Source organism: Anopheles stephensi, chromosome 2 (genome assembly GCF_013141755.1).
Source record: "Anopheles stephensi strain Indian chromosome 2, UCI_ANSTEP_V1.0, whole genome shotgun sequence".
Lineage (NCBI taxonomy): Eukaryota > Metazoa > Arthropoda > Insecta > Diptera > Culicidae > Anopheles > Anopheles stephensi.
Genome location: NC_050202.1, coordinates 19,534,795 through 19,561,872, shown reverse-complemented (window position 1 = coordinate 19,561,872; position 27,078 = coordinate 19,534,795). Strand labels below are relative to the sequence as shown.

The 27,078-nt window shown below is 42.1% G+C and overlaps 2 protein-coding genes across 4 annotated transcripts in view; one reads left to right on the top strand and one right to left on the bottom strand.

The window, feature by feature from the left end:
- The window catches only part of LOC118503536 (solute carrier family 12 member 4), a 144,249-nt gene that overhangs the window by 2,473 nt on the left and 114,698 nt on the right, over positions 1 to 27,078 (top strand). For 2 of the 3 annotated variants that reach the window (XM_036036935.1, XM_036036930.1), the window contains exon 3: positions 7,776 to 8,450. In XM_036036935.1, the coding sequence (XP_035892828.1) occupies positions 8,351 to 8,450 (100 nt within the window). In that variant the 5' untranslated portion in view covers positions 7,776 to 8,350. Of the gene's footprint in view, positions 1 to 5,856; positions 5,875 to 7,775; positions 8,451 to 27,078 lie in introns of those variants that run through there. The other variant, XM_036036931.1, reaches the window with a different exon arrangement.
- LOC118503540 (60S ribosomal protein L37-like) lies at positions 20,566 to 22,005 on the bottom strand. The gene is made up of 3 exons (XM_036036939.1): positions 21,864 to 22,005; positions 21,336 to 21,471; positions 20,566 to 20,792 (listed from the first exon to the last, which is right to left on the bottom strand). The coding sequence occupies exons 1-3, from the start codon at positions 21,864 to 21,866 to the stop codon at positions 20,698 to 20,700; spliced, it is 234 nt and encodes a 77-aa protein (XP_035892832.1). The 5' UTR covers positions 21,867 to 22,005; the 3' UTR covers positions 20,566 to 20,697.

Genomic DNA, 27,078 nt, shown 5'->3' with positions numbered 1-27,078 from the left:
GCTCTTTGAATGATTTAACTTTTGATAGCTGTTGTAAGTTAGCTTAAAATGGAAATTATTATTATAACTATTAACTATAACATACATATAAGTTAAGGTTAAATAATTGATAATAGAGAAGAATAGAGAACTAAGCTAAAGAAAACCAATACCCTTTAAGGTTGTAATGGCTAAAGGAATGCAAAAATTTGATTATTAAAATCGATTTTTATGAAGATAAATATTTTTTAGAGAGCAATACATGAATGAATAAAACCTAAATGAATAAAAAAAAATTTTTTTATGGATTAGCAGTTCGGTCCGACTGATTCAGTCGCCGGATTTTACTCGGTAGGACTGGGTATCGAACCCTATTCAGAAGGTCTGCCTATAACATGTATTGACAGATCGTTAAATAAAAAAAGAAGAAGAAGAAGATGGTTAATAGATTTTTAGTAAACTGTGCTAAACACCAGGTCATACGGTAGGACCGAGGTTCAAATCTCATCTGATCCGTTCCCCCATAGTGAGGACTGAGTATCCAACTACGTGGTATCATTAAGTCTCGTAAGCCAAAAATGGCAGGCATGCCCTAAGAGGTCGTTAAGCTAAAGAAGAAGAAGATGAAGAAGAAGTCTAAGGATAGACACATATCGAATGGCGTAGAAGGAATCTAATCTGCATCAAATCTCCTTTCCAAGGCATGGAAAGAGGCGGAAGAGAAACAATTAGAAACGTTCTATAAAGTATAGGACTAAATAAACATCAGATTAAAAATGATCCGATGTGTACCGATACAAATGCACTGTTAAGAGAAAGCTACCTCAAGATAGCCAAGTTAGCGGAGACCATCATTGCTTACGTCTGAGAATGTTGGATCATCTGCAAGTTGACTTTAATTAGGTTTGGTTCATAAAAGTGTGTAGGAGCAATAATAAGCTCATATAACTTAAATATGCTTGAAATGTTTTTTACAAACCTGGAATATATTGAAAATGATGAAAATATCATTAATGAGATGAGATGCGATTAGTCAAATTAAAGCTAGGATCACTGGCAAAAGGTTTCTGTGGGGCTTCTTGTTTATATTCTTGTTCTGTAGTGGTAAACCAAAGCAAAGGACTTCAAGTGGAAAGGATGGTACTAAAAAGGTATTAGAGAAAAATATGGTTGAGACGGGTAAATTCTCAACGTCTTAGATTCAATCCTTTTGCATTGCTCGCTCAAGGTTAACCACGTCGTGTTGACATGGGCAGATCGAAATATCTTGCTTGCCACCGAACAACCTACGCATTCGTGTAGGTAGAATCTTACATAGAGAGTATAGGCGTTAAGAATTCTTCCGTATCTCAATTAAGCTATATCACCACCAATACTAGTCATGGGTCGGGATTCCCCATATATTCAAGCTTATATATTTGGAGAGACGTTGCACCGTGCTGGGTTGCTGTGTGGACGTATTGAGAAGAAAAGAATAATGGAATGCCTATGTTTATTAACATGGGGAGAATTTGGGCGCATTCTCGTATCACTGAAGAGCTAAGAGACAGTATTGCGAACATTAGCACTATTTTTCTCAAACTGTTGTCATTTTGAGCATATTGTTTCTACCACAATGGCCTCTACCACCGGACCGCCACAACGTAGTCTCAAATTAGTCCCACATGCTAAGAATATCAACTTAGTCCCACCAAATGCAGTGTATCAACCTTTTTCCAATTAGAGTTAAGAATCCATCATTCCACCAGCTGCGGATTTATGGGCCCCATCATCGTTCTAGGGTACCTCGTAGCAAAAAAACGTTCCAGCTTCACTTAAACTCTCCGATAAACGAATTTAAGAAGCCTGTAAATCTCTTTAAAATTGCTATAAAGGATAGCTAATTGAGGCCAATACTCTAATAATCAATCACTTGGCGCTTGGAAAATTCTCACAATAACTAAGCAGGTATAGTTTGAATTTCTTCGACTATCTTCAAATTTTAAGTATAACTTCACCCTCATCATAAGTACCGTACCAATTTTGTTTACATTTCAAACGCATCTAGATAACGAATAACAGATTTACAGCACGCGTTCCAAAACGGAAGGCGACCGTATTGATGCCTTTACGATACGATTGTTCAACACAGCGTACAACAATCATCATCTCGCGGCAAAGAGCGTGTGCGCCCCTGTTTTGTTGTTGTTAACCGTCAACCAACAAGCCCGGCCCGGCCCGTTACCATAAATCAAACACTTTTGGTTGATAAGTAATGAATTAGTGAGTGCACATAATAATCCTGAAGCCCTTTGTGCAGCTAATTACAAACAACCAAACTAACCCGAAAAAAAATCAACAGCAAACATTCATGGCATATTGTTATCGAACACACAGTATCTAATCATTCGAAACCGGGGGAGCAAGGGCACGTGCTTGCTTTCCACGGTTTGAGAAACTGTTCTCGGGCAGTCTTGTGACTTTTCTTATCGTGCTAGCTTTATCGGTGGTTTCTACCTTTGTGTGCACCTTTTTGCTTTTTCATTGTTATTTTCCCGTGAAGTGTAGTGCTAGTGCGTGACGTCGGTGCGTTGATGTTGATGGAGGACTGCTCTCCACCTATCGCTTTCTGGAGGAGTATCATATGCGCGTGCATGCTTGAATAAATATGAATATTTAATATCCGGATCGATTGGGCTATTATGCCCCATAGGAGGAACTTATTGATTTGCCCCAAAATATACTGTTTGGATTAAAATAATATAGACTCTGTGTGGACCATGGACCCTTATGCAACCTTAAGTTCCGTATGGTAATTTGTATTTGGTCATTAAGATTACCTTTACACGTGAAGTCCATTAAGATATCGCTCTCGGAGTACCAAAACTGTTCCTTTTTTCCCCCCCTGTTGAAGCTGTCTATCCGATAACACTTGCATGATAAACATAACCACGATAACGCTTCCTCCTCCTCGTGTGCCTAGACGGCGGAGGAGGATTCCATCCCAAAAATAGGTGTTTGTTTAATGACCTGTTGCGCTTCAATGTAATGTTGACAGGTAAACGACACATTGCAGCACGTCACACGTATAACTTGCCTTTCATAAAGCTCCTCATGTTGACAACTGCCCCCAAATAAGCAACAGGTAAATCATTTCATCGCCCAGTTTTTGGAATGGGGAACGTCATCTACGTCCCTAACATTGACAGACAGAATTGGTCGTCATAAAAATCTGTGTGCCCCCCTCCCCCCCCAAGCCCATCGGAAGCTTCGGCTTCACATTAGATGAACAATCGAAATGCCCCGATACTCAATCAAAACTTCCTACCACTCGCTTATCGTTCAACCGCCATCAACCCATCGGCTGGAAAGGGGGTTGCACGCCTCAGGGTTTGGTGTAGGGCCGGGGGAGGGGGGGGCGGTTCAATTCAATTGCCAGTTGATCCAAATTGCCAATTGGAATCGATCGTAAAGGGTTTTGATGGGACGCTGCCTCTAAATTGATATGTTAGACGCGTACTAGTGCTTGTGGCTGGTGGAGCACAGCAGCAGAGTCGTGATGCGTTTGCTTGGGAGCAAAACGAAAATTGGAAGAATTGCCTTGAGCTAGGGGTATTCTGGACCAGCATAAAAGCAAATGGGGTTTGTGGGCTTGGCTAGATTCGCTCGAATGTGATCTACAGTTTGCGTATGTTAATAATAGTTACACATTAATATGAATTATTATTTCCTTGAGCGCTATTTTGAACGCCGGAAGGTTTTTTGTCGATTATTTGTTACAAAGCTACACATAAAGTTTAACATAGATGATGAAGATTCTTAGAGGCTCTAGACACCCGGAATAGCAGGAGAGAACTCACTGCATCATAGTGAAGAGTGAATATGGCAATAGAGCAAGTGAGTTTCTTGCTGTACAACATATACAATTTTTTAAATCAAACTCGCAGTTGACTTTGAGAACATCAGCGAGCAACTATACGATTGCTTACTTGTCTATTTCGTAACTTGTATCCGGATTGTCTATTTCTGCTACTAAGACCTGAAGATCTTTTTTGGCTTTTGCGACCTCTGAGGTCATGCTTACCATATATTGGCTTACTAGACTGATTGACTCCAGTTGGTCCGATCCAGTAGGATAGTTACCGGCTCAGACTTCAGGCTTCAGACCTCACTACGTGGGAGCGATCCGGAGGGTATTTGAACCACGACTCAGCCATGTCACCTCAACCGGCGGCGTTGTCACCTCCATTGCTCTCAGTTCTCCAGAACATAGAAGTGAAGAAAAGAAAAGCTGCATCGAGGATGTCTGATCATATTAGTGGTGCTCAATGTCTTTTCTACTGTGAGATCTAGGAAAGAAAGAAGTGATGAGCTTGCGACATCGAAGATCTTGAGCAGAATAATTCCAATTTTATTTTCCTTTCCATTTCTAACGTTCTAACTGGAATCCGTATGTTTTAAGAGCCATTTTTGTGTAGATGACTTCATTCATAGATACCAAGGCGCTATGAATTGGTCTGGTGTCCGAGATGAGAGCGGCACCGGTCTTCTAACGACAGGACCGTGGTTCAAATCCCATCCAGACCGCCTCCCCGTACACAGAGCTGACTAATTTGCTCGGGATAAAAAATCAAGTCACAGAAAGCCGGAAATGGTAGGGCAGGCCGAGACCTCTTGAGGTTGTATGCTATGGAAGACGAAGATTGCATACCCAAAACAGAGTAGTCTTCTGGTTAAAGGCTCCCTTTTTCAAGTGAGTAAATGAGATAAGTTTAACTCAAATTTCGAAACAAATTGCTACATCACGTCCTTCAATGTCTAATTTTAACCTTGCCACCGATCATCTGTTACGAAACCGATTACCGAACCTCGCATTGCCCGTTCGCTAATTGCCCTACCCTACCGGACAGGTGGATTGCATAAAATGATAAAACTTTCCACCACAAAGCAAGAAAAAATAGACAGAAATAGTATTTCCCAGTGAACATTATGGGCGTGGAACGCAAACTGAATCCCCCCCTAATCCCGTGCGTTTATTGACATCGATTTTAAAGCTGTCCTATCGTACGATGGTGACACAGGAAGGCGGTAACGTTCGAAGGAATGTCACCTAGAAACATCGGATAGACATTGGCATTATCGAGGGACCTCGAAGGCCTTGGGTCACCGAAAAACCCACCACCCGCCTCTCCTGGTGGATAACACGTTCAATGACCAAAGTCACGTTTTTTCAATGTTAAGCGAGACCGCCAAAAAGTGAACGGAGAATCTTCAGATTTCGGGATTAGATTACGCGCGTAGACCACCTCCTCACGGTACTACTGTGCAAGCGTGTTCTCCGCCGTTTTGGGGCGGAACCATATCAAAGCCACCACCAACTATGTGTACGGGGTGGTGCGCGTTTGCCACACATTCTACGTTTGCTCTTATCTCATCCGACACTGCAATGGCCCAAATTTGAGGTTTTACGAATCTGCAGAGCGTCTCTTACAGTACCGAGGAGAGCGTATGCGCTACCGTTGATAACAGGGTACGCTCACACACAGTCACCCATAAAGCGGCCACCCCCCCCACCCCCTCTTCTTGTTTCGCTTTCCCCATCCCCTGGAAAGCATTATGGTGGCGCACGCGATTAGTCACAAAAGGAGTAGCACAGAACCCGTGGCGCTTTTTTTTTCCTAAGAAGGTGGCATTTCTTATCGACAATCAGACTTGGTCCGGCTGGTAGCAACCCGAAACTGGAAAACGACCACTAACCGGTTGTCAAATGTGTTTTGGCAGGTTCAGTCTACGTTCGCGATTGATGATCGCCGTACGCAAGGTGTGAAAACGGTGCGTCGTCTGTGTTCTGTCTGGGTTCCGTTTTGTTTTCCGTAATTGCGTGAATCTTAGCCGGATGTAGACGACTTCGATTAGGTAATTTGCCCATTCTTCGCATTTTAAAAAGAGTCGTGTGACGTGTATAATTAGCAGCAACGTCACCATTTTTTTAAATCTAATTAAATAACGTCTACCCAGTGGTTCCGTCTCCGAGGTGTACTATAATTTCTCCTATCAATTCACCGGCGGGGGATTAAGCGTGACTTCCCCGTTTGGTGAAGGTTTTCGGTGAGCGGAGCAAGATTTAAGCCCCGAGAGATTATGCAGTTGGGATTTGCTCGAGCATATCTGATGTAATGACGTGATAAAGAGGGAACAGCAAAAAGGGTTTTGATAGGAATTAGGGCACGGACATGGTGAAATTGATTGGAGCTGGTCAGTTAAGTCGGGTGTAGTGGAACTTTAATGTAGGTTGGATGCCTTAGTTGTGGATTCATAAAGCGTAAGACCTGAAGACAAATTTGATGGTGACTCTGACATTAGTATCTTTGATAGTTTAAATGTGTGTTGTGATACAGATTTCCGGTGTCCGGATATCAAAAACTTTCGTGGTGATTAGCATCTTCTCTACTGTGAGACCTAGGGCAGAAAGAAGTTGAAAAACTGTCAACTTTACTGGTCTTCCTGACCTAAAAATAGAAGTCTTTCTGGAAGGTCTTTTCCCCCTTTTTCCTTTTCAAAATTAATTGCACTATAGATGACTTCATGCTTTAAACCGTATATAGGATTCTAATAGAAGACTGCATTTTTTAAATGTATATATGGGAGAGTGTTAAGTGTCACAGAAGAACCTTCAAAATGGTCTCTTTTGGAGTGTATCTTTAATTGCGTGCCCTGATAGCATTTTGGTTGTGTAAAGACTCAAAATGAGGGCTAGGGAATATTGGCGTATCCTAGATAGTTAACTGATGGTTACAGTGTGATGATTCTAGACTCTTCTTCAGTCTAGACTATTTCAGTCAAACAACACTAACAAACATACCGTTTCAAGTTGCTCTACAAGAGACAAAGTTTATAAGTATTTAAATAAATACCAGAAATATATGCATTAAGACTCTGATATATGATATTTATCAGGACCTTGTGATGAACATCCTTTCACACGCAATTACTTTGCCTGATGTAATCGTAGGTTTTCAATTCTTTGTTTAACGCAAGAACACTTAAACGCGTGATAGCACTAAGCGCCATTCAAAAGTGACAGGGGCTGTCACTCAGTAACGTGTAAGTAGGAGGAGCTTAGGTAAGGTTTCTCTACCACTAGCATTAGCTACGAGTAGACATGGGCACATCACTGTCTTCTGTTGTTATCGTAATTGTAGCCTGTGTTATTCCTATTCATCAGGTTTAGACTTCAATTAATTTGCCAGTGTGATTAGAAGAACAGTTTTGTTACAGTAATCAATCGATATGCAGGGTCCTGTAGGGACTTTACTTAAGGGTGTGTAGAACAATGAACAAAATTGATACATAAAATAATTTATTGGATTGCCAAGTACTAATATCAAAAATATCTACAAAAAAAAAACTTTTCGAAGTAAAATTGAACGTAGCATACCATCACGTGAGCAACAACCGGTCCACCAGTTCTGCTTAACAAAAACGTTTCCATAATTCAATAGCTCACCGTGCTGCAATGCAGCAATCTAAACCACTAGAAAAAGGGAACCGCCAGCCCAGTGCAATAAATCATCGGTTTTGCAAAACTCGATCACATGTCGCTCATCCATTACCATATAATATACCATAAGGAGCTTCCTTCACAACACGTCCTTGTCCATATCAGTCAGGCAGTAGAGGACACCCTCCAATCGGAAAGCACCTCAAGTTCTTCTACGTCCTTCCTCAATCCTCCCTCGCTAGGACACTCAAAGTATGCAACCCGGGCATCACACAGTAACAAACATGTTTGTGTTACATTTTCTCTTTTTTTCCAGCTGGTTTTTCTTTCTTCATCTGCGTGGACGCTTTTTTTTTGCGCGGGCTCGCGTAACTAGAAACCGGATCGGGAACGTCAATTTGAGGCAGGCGGCCACGCTACTCCGAGTTCCCCCCTTCTCTGTTGCTGGTGTTCGATTTCCACAGTATTCGTTGCCGTGTGCCAAGAGTGTGTGTGTGTGTTCGGTGCGGGGAAATCAAAGCGAAACCGTGCTACCGCTATTACCATAGAGAAAATTCAGGAAACGTTTTTACCAAGAAGTGGATGATAGTGCCTACAGAGAGTGAGAGAGTGCAGCAAGAAGTGAATCCCTGTCCTACCCCATTAAAGTGCTTTGTGGGGTCGTGTGTTTAATATCGGGCCCTGATAGTGTGCACCTTTGTGTGTGTTTTTTAGTGTATGCGCGTGTAAGAGTGAGTGCATTGTGTGAGGTGGAAAGTTTCCTTCTTCAGTGTTCTTTTACTCCGTGCGGTGATCCTTGCGTACGTACTTCGCTTGGTGCGGTGGAATATCAAGGGAGTGTTGTTTCGGGAAGGGCAACCGTTGGGCCCATAAATAACGACGTCGACGGCGATGGCGGAACGTTTCAAGGTTACGAAGGCGGAACAGGCGGCCGGTCTGGATGAGGAGGCCGCCGTCACAGGAAAGTTGCTGTCGAGCGAAAAACATCAAGGTAAGAGTGAGTCTTTTTTTTTCTATCAAACACAACCAACCAACTTCTGCCAGCACAGTTTTGATTTATCATTATTTTCATCCGGTTTTCGGTTACAGCCCGATTTGGCTAGAGTCATTAATACGTTCATTAGCGAGGCATGTTCCGAAGGCCAAGATTAAGCTTTGTGGTGGCAGACGACATTATTCGTAACGTGCGTTCCCGGAAAGGAAACGCCAGCCACAATGAAATGCTTTCTGGATCGAGACCAATTTTTTTGTTACGTCTCTTGCTCATTCATGCCTTTTATTCCTGTAACACCCGCGAGCTATAAGTGGTTGACTATAAATGTTCTTATTGGTTTTATGGCACATAGTTGGCACTCTTAAAGAACGGTTCGGCTGGAATGCTGGAAAGCCTAGATATTAATTTTCTTGAATATTAATTAACGAAAATAAAAAGAATGAGTGATGTGCAGTTAAAGGTACTATATGGAGCATTTCTACCATCACGTAACCTTAGTGTTTTGATTTGAACGCCATACTTTTGACACCAAAAATTCTCAACATCAGCAAATCAAACCGAGAAATAATGGGTTAGGCAAAGACTCAAGATTAACACAGCAAATATTATACCAAGAGCGCATGGTGCCTCTTGACGTTAGGTTTGGTGGCCGAGGCGACAGCGACGCTGGTCTTCACACGACTGGACCGGGGGTTCAAATCCCATCCAAACCGCTTCCCCGTACACAGAAAAACAGAAATGGCAGACCGAGACCTCTCGAGGTTGCAGTGACAAGGAATAAGAATAAGGTGCCTAGTTAACACGGATTCTTCAAAAAAGCCCGGAATACCCGTCAAGTTTGACACTTATTGTAGTACTTGATTACTTAACGATGATACCAGGTAGTCAGTCCCCATCCATTATGGGGTAACGGTACGGGTGGGATTTGATCCCCGATCCTGCCAACGCCGCTGTCGCTTCTATCATCGGGTCAGCTAAGCAAAAATGTGCACATTTTGATAGCTTTGGAGCAAAGGACTGACTATCCAGCATGGGGTAGAATCAATTCAACGAAGTTAGAAACGGTAGTTTATCTAGGTTGTAGTGGCAAAAAAATGGAAATATTAGTAGTGGGGAAAAGGTCAAAGATTCACTACAAAGTCAATCCGTGGATAAACTAGTCCACAATTTTAACAGTATTGAAAACTAAAAACTTCAAGAACCTTAACTGACATAACCAGTAATCCTTGAAGTACACGAATGATTATTCGTTCCTAAGTGTCCGGTCGACCGTTTACCGCTTGAGCCTTACTGAAATATCCCCGTGGAAAGCGGATTAAAACTTAACCGGTCAAGCTAAGCAGTGTCAGTGACATGCAAAAATATTACCTTTCCATAGCAACACAAAATGCAATGACTTGGCCACCGATGCATTATTTCCTTCCCGTTCACTCACCCCCAAAACGACCCACCACTTACTTCTGTTGCTCTGCAGCGCTTTGCAGCTTTATGACCAAACCGTACGTATAAATATAACATTTAATTATTCGCTCCCGGAGAAGAAGCCCCCTGCCGGTGGCATATGAATATTCAACGTACAGTTTATTTTCTTCCATCGCACAAAAAACACACACCCGCGCCATTTTGTTTGTGGTATTCGCATGTGGTTCTCGCTGAACGAAAAAACCCTTTATTACTACCGGTCATTTTTCACCACACGTACACAGTCATATGTATGAGTTGGTAAATAATTTTAAATAGGTTAATCTTTTTTTTTCAAATTATTTCCGTCTACCAAAAGGATGAACACTGAAGACATAAAAAGAGTTACTCCATCGCAGTGACAACTTTTCCCTTTAAGAAATGACTATTTTTTTTCTTACGAAAACGTTTGCGTGAAATTTCCCTGAATTAAAGTGCACCACACACGAATCGAACCTTTACCGGCCCTTTTGTGTTTGTCTGTGTGTGTGTGCGTCACTTAATTAGTATCAATAAAGAATGTTTGGATCTTATCGCTTGGTGAAGTAGAAAAGAATGCTATAAAAATGGAGGGTGTCTCCATGATGATTGTCCATGGTTATTATGCGGGTTTGAGTGGCTGTAGCGAAAAGATCTTTCCTATTTTTTGTACTGTTTCGTTTGCAGTTTATCTATAAATCATAAAGGTATATTTATAGAATATTACTCAGATAAAGTTTGTGGTAAATGATTTGCCAAAAATCAGGGAAATAAGTCATAGTCATAGTCCATAGTCATATCACCAGAATGATACCGAACAACCTAAAAAGAGAGTTTTTTTAGCTAATCCTGCTGAACAAATATCTGTTTTAGTCTTCTGCTATCATTTCGTAGCGTAGTGTAAAGCAACCACTTTATGTCGGCGTTTCATCAACGCCGTCCATATGGCCTAGGCCCGCAAAGTCATTCGCTTCGGTTGACGGTTATTTCATTATTGTTAATTAAATAGCTTCATCGTCGTTTGCCGCCGCCGTATCGTACCCGCGTGTGGCCAGCAAATAATCACACCCTGCCACCGCCGGTCAACTGACAATGGCAGGCCTGAAAGCGATCTTGCTTCAGATATCTGTCTTGACAAATATCTCTCAAGCAAACGGTCCCTTGGGTGGGGGTCGAGTAATGGGCAGGAGTAAAAACAAACAGACCGCCAATTAATATAGATCGTACGACGGGGATCGACCGGTATTAAAGCCTCGCGAGTCTCGTATTAAACCGTTGGATAAGGTTGACGTTCGTTGCGTGACATCGTTGCGAAGATGGTTAATATATCTCCATTATGAAGATGTGCATTATCGATTGGCAGGCAGGGAAATGTTCAAATTTCTGCCCATGTCAACAGTCGTTCTCGCAAAGGGTAGTTTTATCCTGCCGCAAGCTGGTTTGGGCCTGGTCGGAACCGGTTGAACCACGGTCCTCCATTTTAGAAGTTAGCACAGAGCGCGCGTCCATTCAGTGCAAACGCTCACTATATTCGATAGGTCGGTGGTATGCGTTCCTTTTCAAAGGGTTGCGTTCCAGCGCTAACGCAGGGGTTTGGTGGAACTTCTGCAGAGGGAGAGAACGAGGAGCTACTATTTTTATTATAATTGATGCCAAAACCGACGGCGACGTATACGCAGATGGTTAAAAATATGTTGATTGAACGGCGGGCGATTGGACGTATTTCGCTGTGGCACAGTTCTGTATCGCCCAAGAATACTAGCGAAGGGCAGTAACACAACTTCATTCACCGAAGCTTGTGTGGAAGTCCCGACAATAGAGTGCAGAACATAAAAGGCGAACAATTTAATGAATACAAAGCGCGAAGGCCTTCACGAAACTGGGCGCGTGGTTGTGGGAAAGGTTTCTGAGGTCTTTATTGATTACCGACAACGTTTTAAAGTGCTAACCAATGTTAGCAGGAAATCATGCTCAAGACGGTTGTTCTAAATAGAAAACACCAAACTGTTGGCTGAATTTGTAACTGTTGGAGATAGTTTGGAGAGGTACCATTCCGCATTAAATTATAATTCTGTAACGAACGGCATGAGTTCAAGATGGTGGACGTTAAGTTTATTTTTTGTTTTTTGAAGAGCGGACCAGGTTTTGGACTAGCTTCAACTAGTTGCAAACTGTAACTGCAACAGCTTGATGCCATTTTTTTCACTTCAGGCACACGCGAATTCAACTTGTAGCTTAAATTGAAACATTGGTGGTGGCGGGTGCATTATGATTTCTGGTGCTCATAAATTGCAACACGAAGCGCCCACCAGCAGCTACATTGAATTTTAAGTGGCCATGTTTTTTTAGAATGATTTTAGTATAAATTTGGAGTGTTCCGCAACACGAAGAACTTGCAGTTGACAGTATTTGTGGGTGGTTTAAATGATCTGCGAATCGATATTTGTTATTCTTACTATAATGTTTCTATACACATTGTGCTATTAAGTATCCTTAAAAGAATCTTAAGGTGCTTAAGAATTTCATTTATACACTTTTTCCTTAGGAGCGCAATTTGGTACTTTAGATATCATTATAAATAGGAAATTTAATTAATGAAAAGGCCATCCAAGGCTCGAGATTTTCTCGACCATTTTTTATAACTTCATCTAGATCCTATATCCATAAGGTTTGGTTAGAGGCTATTGAGACATGACCTCATGACATGACCATTCTAAACTGACAAAATCCTTTTGAACTATTCGAGAAAAAGAGTTCAGAATTTCTTGCCCCGTATGTGTGCAAGGGCAACGGTAAGACCGCCTGACTGACGAACTCTGCATGATGTACAGTGATCTCACCATTTTGTAGCGAATTAGGTTTGCCAGACCCATGTCGTGTCATAAAGGTGGTTCTGGACGACCCAAACCCAGTCCGTATTTTAGCTGGAACGTTTTCGTGTATGCATCCGCCAGAAAAGCAGGAATACAGAGGATTGCCATACGAAGGCGCCGTGAGCAGTTTTAAGGACTTATATAAAGACCTCAAAGCGGTTGAGGCGGTACAATTTTTTAGATACGTTTGTTCGCATGTGTATTACTGTATATTATCCTATATATGATTATAGAGTTTACGTATTTAAATGTAAATTTAAATTTTCCCTCCTTTTTTTTGGCCTAACGACCCCTTAAGGTCACGCCTACCATTTCTGGATTACTAGTGTAAATGATAACACGTGATTGAATAGCCTCACTACAGGGGAACGGTCCGCATTGGACTTGAAAATTTTATTAATTTGCTATTATTACCATTTAACCTAGAACAAAATTAAAAGTAAAAGTTTTATAATCATTACTGTAGAACAGTAAATCCAACTTTTAATGCCATCCCATCCGCACGCTCTTAATCGATCCAACAAAATTTTCCTTCGCTGTGGTCACAAGACACACACTCACTACCCTCGGCATCCACGCTGGATTAAATTTTACGATTATGACAAATTAATCTCCCAAGATACGGTTTCATTTGCCCGCCGGGAGCCGTATGAACACCATCATGGTCCAACGACATATTTCAAAGCTGCCACCGGATATCGGCTCACAACAACTCCTCACCATACAACGGTTCACCCAAACCCGTCCTAGTGGTCTACCTAGTGCGAAAAACGCACCCACCCAGCTCCGACGAATTTACTTTTCCAATTTCGTGCCAAAAAAAAGGGCGGTCATGTTTTTGGTTTCGTACTCCTGCCCGGGAGATGTATCCCATGACAGTTGACATTGGATATGGCGCAGGGTTCGTAGTATGAGTGATGGGTGTATGTTTAGGTGTTTTTTTGGCGTTTTTGTGTACGCCACATACACTTGACGCGCTTCAAAGAGAGGCCCGCGCGATCGTTTACGTCGTTCGGTTGCGATGCACTTTGAGGCGAACCGTACGCACCCTCACCACACCATAACGCTACTAAGGGTGACACGGGGCGTGTTTCGGTTAGGTAAAATTCGTTCGATAATTTATTTTTAGTCGTACGGCGGCCATGGGCAAGGTTGACACAAGGCTGTGCAACGCGCGCACATTACGCAACTGTGGATCGGATGAGTGAACCCCGCCGAGCGCGGTGCTTTAAAGACATTTTCCAGCTGTAAACTGTTTATTTGTGGGGCTTCCGTTTCTTACACCTCTTTGAAGTAGGACTGAGCGTTGGTTTATTTTTTTCGAAAGGATAGGTCATGGTTGAGATTTAGTAAATACCACTAGAGCAAATGAGTGAGATTATTCTGTTACGATAGTAATAATTCAATTTTATATTTCTAAGCCATATATAGCAAATGGAATCATAGTTGAGTAAGTCGAACTTGAACACACTGGATTTTAAATTTAAAGTATGGAACATTAATTTAACTTTTAAAACACATAACTTTGAGTATTTTTAGTAAATATTTGCGGATTGCTTTTAAGCCTATATAAAAAAAAAATTTTTTTTTAGAATATAATTTTTAAATTAACTTTTTTACCTAAATTTTATGAGCTTACACTTGAACTGCATGAACCACGTGTGATGTCCCACTCACGACGGGTTCGTTCAAATGCAACGTTGCATATCATAAATCATAATTAATTGAGTGGCAAATATTCATCAACGATAATTCACGCCTTTCGGTTGATGCTTATGTGCAACACCCCCCGCCCGTTGGCTAAAAATACAAATCTCCCTTACTCAGCAATGAACCATTTGTCTTGCAGCGCGCCGCTGGCAAACGGCTACCAAATCCTGATAGCACATTAAGTTTTTCTTAACGTTTTTGTTTTTTTTTTTTTTGCTTGCCGCCCATATCTATCGACGAAGGAGTGTGTGGGCAAGTGTGCCTGTCTTACTGTGCACTATGGTTGTGGAATGTGGAAGAAAAATCGAAGAACGACACAGAAAAACTGGGTCAATGCCAGTAGTAATTAGCGGTCTCGGAACGAGTCGAGCAGAGAGTGTGTGTGTAGGAGGCCAAGCAAAACTTGAAGTTCGTCCAAGTAAGTGCTGCTACGACTTTCTGACGACCGCGGCTCGATGTCGTTCACTGGCAAGGCTTCGATCGAACCACCGCTACACTGGTAGAACTCCCTGGCCGGCAATGAGCATGACAAACAAAAATACTGTGGCACATTTCTAACAGTGTCTGCCTGGTGGTGTGAACAATGGAAGGAGTTGAACTTTACATGTCGTCTTGCACAGTAGATCCCTCTGGTGGAGAGTAGTACAAAATGGCTGCATTAGTATTATAGCACAGAAAGGATAACTTCAAAGGACGCATGTGCTATAATGTCCAGGAAAAGCATTCTCTCTCAAACTGTAGCTATTTTATAGCAAAGTTCGTGGAGAGCTTTTGCAGCTTTATGCTTTTCTGTCTCTGTTTTCGATGTAGCCTACGGAACACAACAACCTGTTGCTGAAAATGTTGCAGACGGCATTAATTATATGCTTTCTTACTGCAACCCATGCTCGATTGCGTGTTTACTCCTTTTTTGGTTTGTTGCTCTGCCTTAATACCACACCGGAAGTGATTTAACGTTGGAAGTTTCGTGTAAATTATGCAGTTGTTTGATGCAGACACAGTCACGCTGGCCATGCAACTTCAACCAGGTGGAAATAGTTATTTGGAGGTTATTGACCTTAAGCATAGGCTCAATAATCGCTTGAATAGGGTGCTTTACCTGCAAAATATGAAATACTTTATGCACCTTTTGAAAAGCTCCTTGTTTTTGAAAAAAATTTAAACCATTTTTCATTTTGCATGATGTTCGGTTGCACATTCGCAAATCGTTCCCATCTTTGATTGCTTGTTTTCCACATTTTCGCCCGTCCCTTTCGTCACCCTGCACAGGTTATCATATTAACCTAGCCGAATTGCTTTCACTCAGCAAACGGGGTGAAACACGCAACAGTTCATTTATCGGAAATTGAAAATTCATCACACGCTAGATAGCGACGTAGAATCACCCGCTGTCAACGTAAAGCGACTACCCCCGTTGAGTCGACATCGTGGCTAGGGCAAAAAAAAGAGTTCCGAAATTTGACTACATTTTCCAAACAAGGATACATTTTTTACTAACAAAAAAATCATCTGTCTACCACAATCCCCCTTCCACACACACACATCATCCACTCATAAGTGATTTTCAACGGCTCATCTCATTGAAGTGGAACATTCATGTGTAAAATCCATTTCCGGGATTACGGTGTGTGTTTGTTTTTGTATCAAACAGCATAAATTCCGCTCCGATCGGTGCCTGGAGGGGGGTAGACACTTCAAATGTGAAATGGAGAACCCTTCGTTGGTAATATGTGGTGGGTGTGTGTGTGTACCTGCTTGCTTGTGGGTGGGAACTGATGCTTTCATTTTTATCAATCGAAAGCCTATAATCACATTGGATCGGTACATCGAGCGTTAAACGGTCATGTTGAAGAACGATGGATTTAATGAGTGTTGTTGGTTGTATGATCGATGATACTTCTCCGTAAATGATAAGGGGCCAGATAGTTATGAGAAATTATAATGATAGTCATTGATTTTTTCTAATTTTTTTACCACTATGTTCTGAAAAATAATTATTGTTTATGAAACATAAAATCATTTAACTGCAGAGTGTTTGTGGTTGCAGTTACTACAAATGACTTTTCCGAACTCAACACGAGTATGTAATCGGCTACCGCGGTTTGCGCCAGTGGAACTCACGAACGTCCCACATCCAACAACTATGACCGACAACTGGCTCTCACGGTTGAGTGGCCCGCGCTTATACAGTTCTTCTGTCGAATGTTTTCATGTACGGTTAAGAACTAAGTATACCCTTTTTAAAATAGAAAAGCACTCCCAGGACATACAAGTGGTATTCGGCCTTCAAAAGGTTTCGTTTTGAATTTTCTGAAAAAAAAACCTCAAACGTGCTACAAAAGGATGAAAATTACGGATTCCTGAATGCGAATTTAATCGCAGGAATCGTTAATATCCTTTATAAATCACGTTGTATTTAAAGAATTCGAGTCTTGGACTAGGTGGATGGAAAGCTAGATCTACATCTTCAGAGCTACCTTAAAGCTTCTGCGCACCAGAGTCTCGTACAATACAAAACAAAATGTCAAAAAATCGTAGTCCCAAAAGAGAAAACCAACGTCAACATTGACGTTGAGAATGTAAGCTAAACCATGGCAAAAATTGCTTCGTTTGAGTTTCTCGGAAAACACCGCTGAAAAAGTTCTCTCTCTCTCTCTCTCTCTCTCTCTCTCTTTCTCTCTCTCTCTCTCTCTCTCTAAAGTAGACGAAAATCTTCAGCTGCGTTGGGGTTTAAGATGCTCAGATGATTATTTCTTTGAATTTTATATTAACGACACTGTAGCGCTATACAGCTATGGAAGACCGTCGTATGATCTGAGTTGAAGTTCGTCGTATGATCTGAGCTAGGTTCTGTTAAAGTCTACACATAGACCAAATAAATCATTTTACATGATTTTTTCTTAAGCGTCTATTAAAACGCAGCTTTCAAAATAAAAATCTTGATGCCTAGTGCTTGTGGCTCAAAATTACTTAGGACTAGAGAAATTAACGCTTGTGGCCTTTTCTAGCAAGAAACTCAACTCGAAAGCACGTTGTACAATCTATAGCAAAATCCATATCGTAGTAGCACCGGCACTAGTCCTTTCCGCATGGAAAGCACATAGCCACTCCATTCCGGTGTTGAAGGCTTGGCTGGAAGTAATGCCATACTTTTACGAACTCGCATGCCGTTACTTACAATCTCTTACACACCCATTACATCGTGTCCAAAAACACGCCCGGAGAACGTTCCCAGACTATGGTCTACCCGCTTAGGACGTCCCCCTTCTGCAACATTTTACCATTCGACAGCTTAACCTTCTTACCATGCCAGAGCAAGTCCTGGAGAGTTTGATGTTGTTTGAAGTTTTGTTGTTTTTGTTTGCCCCTTCTACGGCATTTTTTTATGTACTGACTGCCTCTACCCTCTTTGCTGTGATGAACATAAAACAAAAGCAAAACAAAAAAAAGCAAAGCATCAACTGCTAGGTTTAGTGTGCGACCTAGAATCATAACCTGTTGTAACATGGCGGCTCGTCGGGGAAGGTAGACCTCAAAGAGCAACAGGGAACTGGGGCGGCGTGGTGCGAATAATAAAAATAAAGTTAAAAAAAGACGGTTGGAAATACTGGCAAGCGAACACCCTGGCGCTGTTGTGGTTGCGCTGCGCGTGATACACCCCAAAACCGCGCGACCACTATGGACGATCCGAACAGCGTTCAGACAGAAACATCGATATTCGGTGCGATTCTTTCACCTGGTTGTTTGTGTGGTAAAGCTTTGCGGTAAAGTGTAGTAAATATTGTGAAATGTGCTCCATGAGCATGAGTGGAATAAATAAATTCTGTGCAAACTTCTTCTGCAGAGCGATCGCGCCCGGTGGATAAGCCCCGTCCCGAATGTGTGCTCCTCTGTTGGGGTGAGTTTTGGGCACGTGAGCTGTCGAAAAAAAGGGGTGTACCATGGGTGCGCTAGCTAGGCCCATAGATTTGTAAGGGCTCTCCTTTTGCCTTGCGGGTTATTATTTCTCTCACGTAAGAAGTTCATTCCGTACCGCATTTCATTACCATAAATCATAAAACGATGATTGAATGATAGTCAAATGATTGGAAATCAATCAAAGTCTAGGATTTCAAAGTCACATGCGTGAAGTTTGGTTAGTTGATGTTTGCCATTAAGTCTTTTGCCTGTGTCTTGAGAACTCATTACATACATACATTATGAGATATTTTTTTAGTAAATAAATATCCCACACTTTTACTAACTATGTTTTATCGTTTTACAGGTAAGACACTCATCTCGCCGGGGCGGTAAGACACTAGGCCGGCGCGATGGAAGAGGCGACTACGGCGCTGGTCTTCATACGACAGGACCGGGATTCAAATCCCATCCGGAAGGTTCCTCCATAATGAGGACCAACTATCCAACTACGTGGCATCATTAAGTCTAGTCCATACATGGCAGGCATGACATGGTCGTTAGGCTAAGAAAGACAGAGAGAGTGACACCTATCTCTGAAACATCCAAAAGAACACACTGTTTATCCCAAGGTACGTAAAAACCTGTTGCGTCCTCGTTTATGCTACTTCCCGAAAAAAGGAACCAAAAAACCCTTGAGAATCAACCCCGGATACTTCGATAGCAGCAGCAGGCACCACGCATTCTTGATTGCGCACGCGTTCGTTAAAGTTTCCGGTTGCTAAACATCGTGCGGAAGTGTGTTTTCCTTCCGATTCCGCAGCAGTGAAGAGCAGTACGATTCGCTGTTTATGCGTTGAGCCATCTTCAACTTAACGAAAACATTCAACAAACACTTCCCAAGTTGGTCTCAAAGCGTTCGCCAAACAATCGACGAAAGGGATAACAATTATCGTCGAAGAAACCCCCTGCTCTTCCGGGCGGAACAATAAAAATAGAATAGTAATCGTAGTAAAACAAGCCACAGACAGAGCTATATTTGTAATATTTGTTCGATGCTGAAGGAAAGGAAAACTAACCTTTCGAGCAGAACGCTTTTCCACCCACTCTTCCTTTTTTCCTATCGATAATTGATTTCGCCCGCAGGAGACCGTACGACTTGCATCATATTCATTTCCCTCTTTTCCCTGCGGCAGAAAGATCCAACCAGAGCAGCGAAAGACTTCCGTCTATAGTTGGAACGCTTTATTGGTAAATTGCTTTCCATTGTTGAACGGTTTGACGGGCAAAAACTTGCTAGCATCAACACTAGAAAACTTCACAAAATCTCATATCCTTGGCGTAAAACCCGTACATTCTCCATCTGAGAGGCGACAAGGACAACAAAAAAAAAAAAAAGAATCTCCTTGGGTCGATGAAAAAAGGTAGGAAATTAGAGAGAACTGATCATCCATGTTGTATGTGGACCATGTTAACGGGTGGTTCCTTTAGAACGGGAAAATGTAGAGAGAATTTTTCACATTTTTTTGTAGTTTTTTCTCGTGTTTTGAAAAGCGAGTTCAACCGTTCAACTATCATAATAGGAAGGAAATCGTTCGTTTTTCAATCCACTTTTATCACCCAGAATCACCCACTTTTAGCCAGAATAGTGTTGTTCAGCCGAAAACCATCGGGATAAGGGATGCTATGCGTACTTTGTATTCGACACCCTTTGCAAGTATGGTGCTTGTCCCAACTAACCAAACTAACAAAGTAGTTTAAGGAGAAGATTACAAATATTTTAAAGTGCTTTAAACCGTGTTTTACCGTAAAAGGGTAAAGTGCATGCAGTTGGGTATATTTCTAAAGAAAGAGGAATTCCATCTACCAGGAATCTTCGGTAGACTAGACGAAAACTTTGCACTCCAATCCCCGAGTTCCTACACGTCTAAAACGTGTCTTTTCACAAACAAGTAAGTGTGTTAAAGCATAGTTCGGCAAGGACGTAATGGCAGGAAGCCATAATATTGGTTAGCGTCAGATTTTTAAAGTTGTTGAGATAGGTTAGCAGCCATCGACGAAAAGCGTTGCTGTAGTTCATGTTCACGAATTTAGATTGTTTTTCGATTGCACCTCAACTTGAAGTTTCTATTATTTGATGAATTCCGTATATAAGAGAATCTTAAAACTACATTAAATTATGCAAAAGTTGATAAGATTTTTCTAACTATATTCTATTTATTACAAGCATTCAGAATTATTTGTAAGTAACTAATAATGCTGTTGTTGGCAAAATTTGCCGTACAGACCAAAAATGCTAATTACTACATTCTGAAGCGGCTGATTTACAAGCATGGGTAACGCCGATGCAATCTTTTAAGATGACGTAGCCGGCCGCTACCAGTTGTCCTTCTTGATTTGGCCTTCTTAGACCAGTTATCTACAATCAGAATAAAACCAAAAAAAAATCACTCATGCTTTCCAACTAAGATTTAACTATATAAAAAATGAGGACAGAAGTCGATTGATCGTAAATCAAATTGTCTAAAAATCTTGAAGAACTATCTACAGACCAACTTTCAGTTAGAAAATTTGAAAATGCTGGTCGCACTGGAAATGAGTTATTAGGTTTGTATCTAGCGCAAACTATCGGCTAGACTCCAGGTATTCCATTGAGCTACGAGACATTTACCGTAGCCTCCGGAAGGTAGGCTGTAGGGTTCCGTTAACGAAAAGGATCCTGACTAACAGGACCACAATAAAGTGGACGTGGTATTCGGGTTAACATCAGTCGTCTACGTGTCTTCGGAGCAGACTAAGATAAGTGCTTTCAAAGCATACGAGAAGACACTTCAGTGACACTATTGCTGAAGAATCTGTGTAACACAGAATGGACACATGATCGTTGATCGAATCTGTCCCGACAATGATGTTCTCAGCATAATTATGAAGTATTAGTGTAGTGTAATAAAGCGTTGCTTACATGATCGCATCTTCCGTGCCGGATAGCCACAGCTGGCGCAGCGTTTTTTCTGGATGTGATACGAACTCCGACCACAGCGACGGCAAAACGTGTGGCACTTATTTTTCCGCTTTCCGAAGCTGGATGTACCTTTGGTCTGGAAAATCAAGAGAGCGTAAGAGTGAAATTGTTAGGCCGGGTTTCGATGGGAAATCACTGTTCGATTCTATACATGAGGGAAAGCGTTTTCCACATACGAAATGGCTAACTTGTTCTATATTTTGATGTGAATCGTATGGTTCTGTGGATTCTATCTTGGCTTCTTCTAAGAACGCTTAAGTATACGGAACACAGTGACAGAATCCTTTTCCTTCGATATACACGACACAGCGGCATGATTTTTCGCGACAGTCGATGACGCCGCTCGCAAACATGTCGAGACATGATCACCACGATTAATGGGTGCTGTATGGGTGCATCGTATCCAACTTTTGCAAAAGCAAGAATCTCACTCCGTCAAACACTTGATCTTCAAATATCTGCACTTACCATCTTGCTCCTGTGGGTACCAAATGCACTATCTGCCTGGAAAAACACTTAATATTACAAGCAATCGCCCTTCAACGCGTGGAACCACTACGCTTGATTGAATCTGCACGATATCTGGCGATTACTTCGCCAGTTGCCTCGATGTCCGACACAGACGCTGCAAGCAAATTTTGCAGTGAGAAAAAAAATCAAGCAATTCCCGGTGCCGCAAGTCGCTTTGACAGATCTGAGTTTGTGTGTGTGTGTTTGCGTACAATTTACGCTTGATTTATTATGCAACACCAAATTTTAAATAATAAAATCGAAGAATCAATCACATGTTTTATATGTTCTGTAATATAAATGATATTTACTGAAAATATATCTTTGATGCCTACAGAGATTTTGTGGGCATTTTAACCATCCACTATAAACCTAAATTTCAAATCGTTGACAGATTAACAAATCGTTATGCATCGCGCAGAAAGGCATTGAAAATCTTGCAAAGTTAGTAGATCATGTACAAAAAAAGTACATCACATGCTGCTGATTAGTTGCTGAAGTAGGCCCGAGGTTCTTTAAAGAAAGAAGCTGAATACCTGAAAGCTCCCTCAGCATCAAGCAATTTTGGTTTGGACCTTGCTTGTTTCATGAATGCGGTTATGCTTGACCTTTTTTGCTGTTGTTCACGTAAGCGAAACTGTTCAGAATTATTCAATTCTGACACAATTTCCAGACACGTTGATGATAGCAGGAGAAAGAGAAAATGGATCATTCAACCCATTTATGGAGAAAAGATTCTATCAGGAACCACAAGCAGGAAGGATTCTTCATCCAGAAATGTGAGCTTTGTCCTGAGTCGCCAACAATTACTTTACAATTGATCAGTCTATCTCTCGCATGTGCCTATTGTTGTGCGTAATCGATTGCAGCCTATTAACATTTGTCCTTAACAAGTTAAGATATCATCGATCGAAATAAATTCACCCATCTCACCAGTAGCCAAGTAATGGATTCGAAACATGAAACGAACCCCACCGTTTGGACGTAAATTCTTCAAATTGTTCCCAACTCACTCCCGGGGCCCATCATCGCCGTGGGAGAAAACATGCAAATCAGGTCACATTAATCCTTGTTGTACCAGAGCAAAATCCCATCAAGCTCTAATCAGGAGCTACCCAATATCATATCCCCTGGTCGCATTTAACCCTTCATTATACCGGGACAAGTTGAGTGAAAATTTATGGAAATCAGTAGAAATTCTTCACTGCCATTCCCGGGCAGTTTTCCTCTTTTATTTTCTTACCCCACTGTTTGCGTACATATTACGCCTCGGGGCAATTTAATCGCAAAACTTGTCCTGTTGCGTACCTCCATTAAGTTGTCGACCCGTTGTTAGTGGTCCTGTAGGAAAAATGGAAAGCCAATAATAAAGGTGCGTTTATCGAAGGTTGTGTGCACCACACCTGTCCTGATTGGGAAGCATGGGGACAGTGAGAAGGGAAGCGAAAAAGGAGCGAGTGTAGGAAGGTAGGAAAATAGAACGGAAAAGCGTTGACGATTACTGGGCTTCCCGCTTGAGAGCTTGACCGCAGCAGCGATTGGAGTCGAGCGATGGATGAACGATGGTGCTGATGGGCTCTAGATCGTCCGAAGCGTCTTTGTGTGGTGGACGTCATCGGGTTGGTCGGTTTGACCCACCACGTCAGTCTCAGTATGACCGGTGTGAAGTGTGGTTCGGAACGAAACCTTCGGTGTGCCACCCGTTCGCAATCCGTCGGAAGTGAAACAGTCTGTCACGGTTGACTCGAGCAATTAGACTTCTTCTGTGCGTTGTTTTTTTGTTGTTGTTGTAGTTATTGGTTATGCGAAGCAAGAACAAAAGCAGTGACAAAATGGACGCTTTGAGAAAACAAAATGAGAGGTTAGGAAAGGGCAAGTGCGGACCGGGCCAGTAAGCTTTCCATTTCCGTTTATTATGTGCTCTGGTCCTGTTCGTTACGAGCCAATGTAAAGTCAGCTAAATGGCTTTGGCTAGTAGTGGTTCTTTTTCCAGAACCGAACTGTGTGGTGAGGTAGAGAAAGAGTGAGCACATAAATGTGGCACACTCACTGATGGTGGTGCGAACCTGGGCAACAAAGTCTTACAAGCGTTGCTACAGAAGATGGTTCAAAAGTGGAACAAAACGTACTGGAAAATGAAGGATTATCACTTCGCGAACGGTAAACCGTTTCGAGAGCTTCGGTTTGCCCTTTCGGGAATAAACGACCGAGTATGTTTTTGTGACATAGAGTGGACTGTATTGTATAATAGAGAGCACAACATACCATTAATTACGGTTGACTGAACCATATAAATCTCGTGTGTTTCAGTAAACAAATATACCATCATTCTCAATTTGGGAAGGTTTTTGAAAATATCTGGACACATATAATAATTTCAAAAACTTTAAATTATTGACAAGCAAATTTAAGACACACAGGAGTTTAAGCTTCGATCGCTAATTATTGATAATTCTACACAATTCCTTCGGTTCGTTGCTCATCACGTGCATTGGAGCGAAAAATAAAACGCTTTGTCCTTAAGGATCCTCACTAATCCTGCCTCTTTCACCAAACACAAGTTTCTCAATCACCTCGTTATAACTATAATCTTTACATTCTGCTACAGCAAACAATACCCAAAACTTCTTCTGCCGTCTGGCTCATTTTAAAAGCAATTTTCCAACCCCTTTTTTTAACGCTCCAGCAGTCTTGCAGTTCGGGGCTTCACAGATTCTTCTGTGAATCGATTTCTATAACTTTTAAACAATCATGCTGCCGGCTTAATGGCATCGATCTTTGCAAAACTCTCGCTCATGCACACACACAGGAATACGCACACACACACACACACACTGGCACACGGACACTCATTCTTCTGCGACGGATCGGAAGACGGATCGACGTCGACGACGGACGGTAAAATGTAATAATCAAGCTGTTGCGGTACCCGACCGTACCAAGCCCGTCAACGTCATCGTCCGTACCATTCCTCGCACACTGTTCAGGAAGCTAAAGGTGCAAAAGTAAATAGCAGCACAAATAAAACAACGTGAAGCGAAACTCGTCCATTCTACCGTGTACTCCAACTATCGGGCCAGCTAACGATACTGCCACCGAACGGATAAGCGTGGAAACCTTCCGCTTGTTTTTTTTTTTCGCTGGAACCGTTGGTGGAGAAACGACGCAACGTCAGTAGTTGTGGCCTTGGTAGTACAGTGGTAACGCGGCGTGTGTACCGAAAACCCGTAGAAGCGCAAAACCAGCCATCGTGCCAGCAGCGACACCAGGTTTAGCGTTCGCTCTGGTGCCACAGTACTGCTCGAGCACTGTTGCTGGCGTGTGGCGTTTTGTCTGGTCCGGGTTCGCGCGCGCTTTCGTGACTTTCCCTAATCGCGTTCCTAAACCGATCCGAAAACCCAGTGCGATACGATAGCTGGTGCTGCAGGAAATCGGAAAATCGTTGCCTTTCTGTTTCGCCCGCACGATGCGACACTGCATTCGGTTCGATTAAATGCACCGTGTCGTGCCGGGTGATGGTTATCCCAGTACCGTTGAAAGGTTATTAGTCAGTGAGTTTATCACGTTTGGTTGATGGTCGGCGAGTCGGCCGGGGTAGGTGTGAAGTTTCGAATCGGGTAAGAACGTGAGCCACCGGGCGTCTCCATCGGCGCTAGTAAGCCGTATCACTTTTCCATTAATCCCGTTCCTCCTTACCGACACCTCGATCATTGTGGCGAACGGTGATAAGTGCTTTATTTCGTTCGCGTCCACGATTGCAAGCCACCGTGTAAAAGGTGATGAGAAAATAAAAAATAAAAAAATATTGTTGAACATTTGCGCAATGGAGACGCCTGGTGGTTTGTGAAAACAAGTGCATTTTGTGTCGAGAAACGAGAGTGGACGGTGAAAAAAAAAATACATACACACATACAAACCGAATGACAACGACTCAACGTTTCTAACGACCCATCAAAGAGCTTTCGCTTCACTGCATTTTGTGCATCTTGTGTGCTGGTTGTTGGTTGAGAAATGGGGAAACCACTCAGCTTGGATTGCTCCTCGTACGCAACCAACAGAGCAACGTGATCATGCCGAGTGTTTTCTAGCGAGTGTCTGTATAAGTGTGTGTGTGAATTGTGTTTGTGGTTTTCAAAGTCACACAAAAACCCCGAGTACCGTACACAGAAGCGTTAATGAATGCATACCACTGGCAGGAACATGGAAGACGTTTGCGAGGATTAAGTTAGAAAAACGAGCAGAGAAAGTTGCACCATCCTTATCCCGAGCATTACAGCATGGACAGAAAATCCCACATCCTCGTTTGTAAGGACATTTCAAGTGTGTTGCATACTGCCTTTTGTTTAAACAGTATAATTCTATCGGAATCTTTTGCAATTGAAACTGGCCGCCCGAAGGAAGTAGAGTGTGCTGCCGATTGGACATCCTTCCCCACCCCTTAAAGCCTCCAGCATGTGACCGTGCTGCATCGCTTTCATCTTGTAACATGTTGGCTTTTACCAGTCACCAGTCAAAACCATAGCACTCGGCACCACGAGCCGGTCCAATCTATTTACATTCGATCCCGGTTGTGTAATCAACCGGCAGTCAGGTGCAGTGCAATGTTGTACAAATAATTTCCAGGTTGCCGGAGGTGCAGCGTGATTAAATTGTGCTTTGTTGACATTGATTCAATATGCCGAGCTGAGTAATGAGCAATGGGAGGGGGCAATGGCTGCGGGTGACAGTAGATGCTGTGCATAAAAATGTCAATGCTGTTGCTTGCTCGTTGCATATTTATGCGAATACAAATAGAATTATCCTTCTTGTTGGTCATTGCTGGTTTGTAGATCTAATAAAGCGAGCAAATTATGAAATGTTGATTATGATTATATATTTTTTCACTTTTTCTCACCCTTCTTGTGCAATAAAAATTGCCTTCAAACCATTTTTTAAGAGTATAAAAATTCGAGCAAACCATTTATTTTAAATTAAAAATCATTGCCATTAATGTCATGCCATAAAAAACCCACCTAGTACAATCAACTTAATTTACACCTCTTTCTCCCCTTCTTCATTCAACCCACCATCAATTTGGAAAAAAGATTCGCGAAAATTCATCCTCAATTTCGCATGCTAAATCACTCGATCTTAGTTGACAGACTTTTCATTTACCTTCCACTTACACATCCCA

Excerpts from the sequence above, each read along its gene's own strand:
- LOC118503540 (XM_036036939.1), bottom strand. Across the intron at positions 20,793-21,335 it reads GGCACGGAAGATGCGATCAT|ATAACTGGTCTAAGAAGGCC; the intron begins GTAAGCAACGCT and ends TTCTGATTGTAG.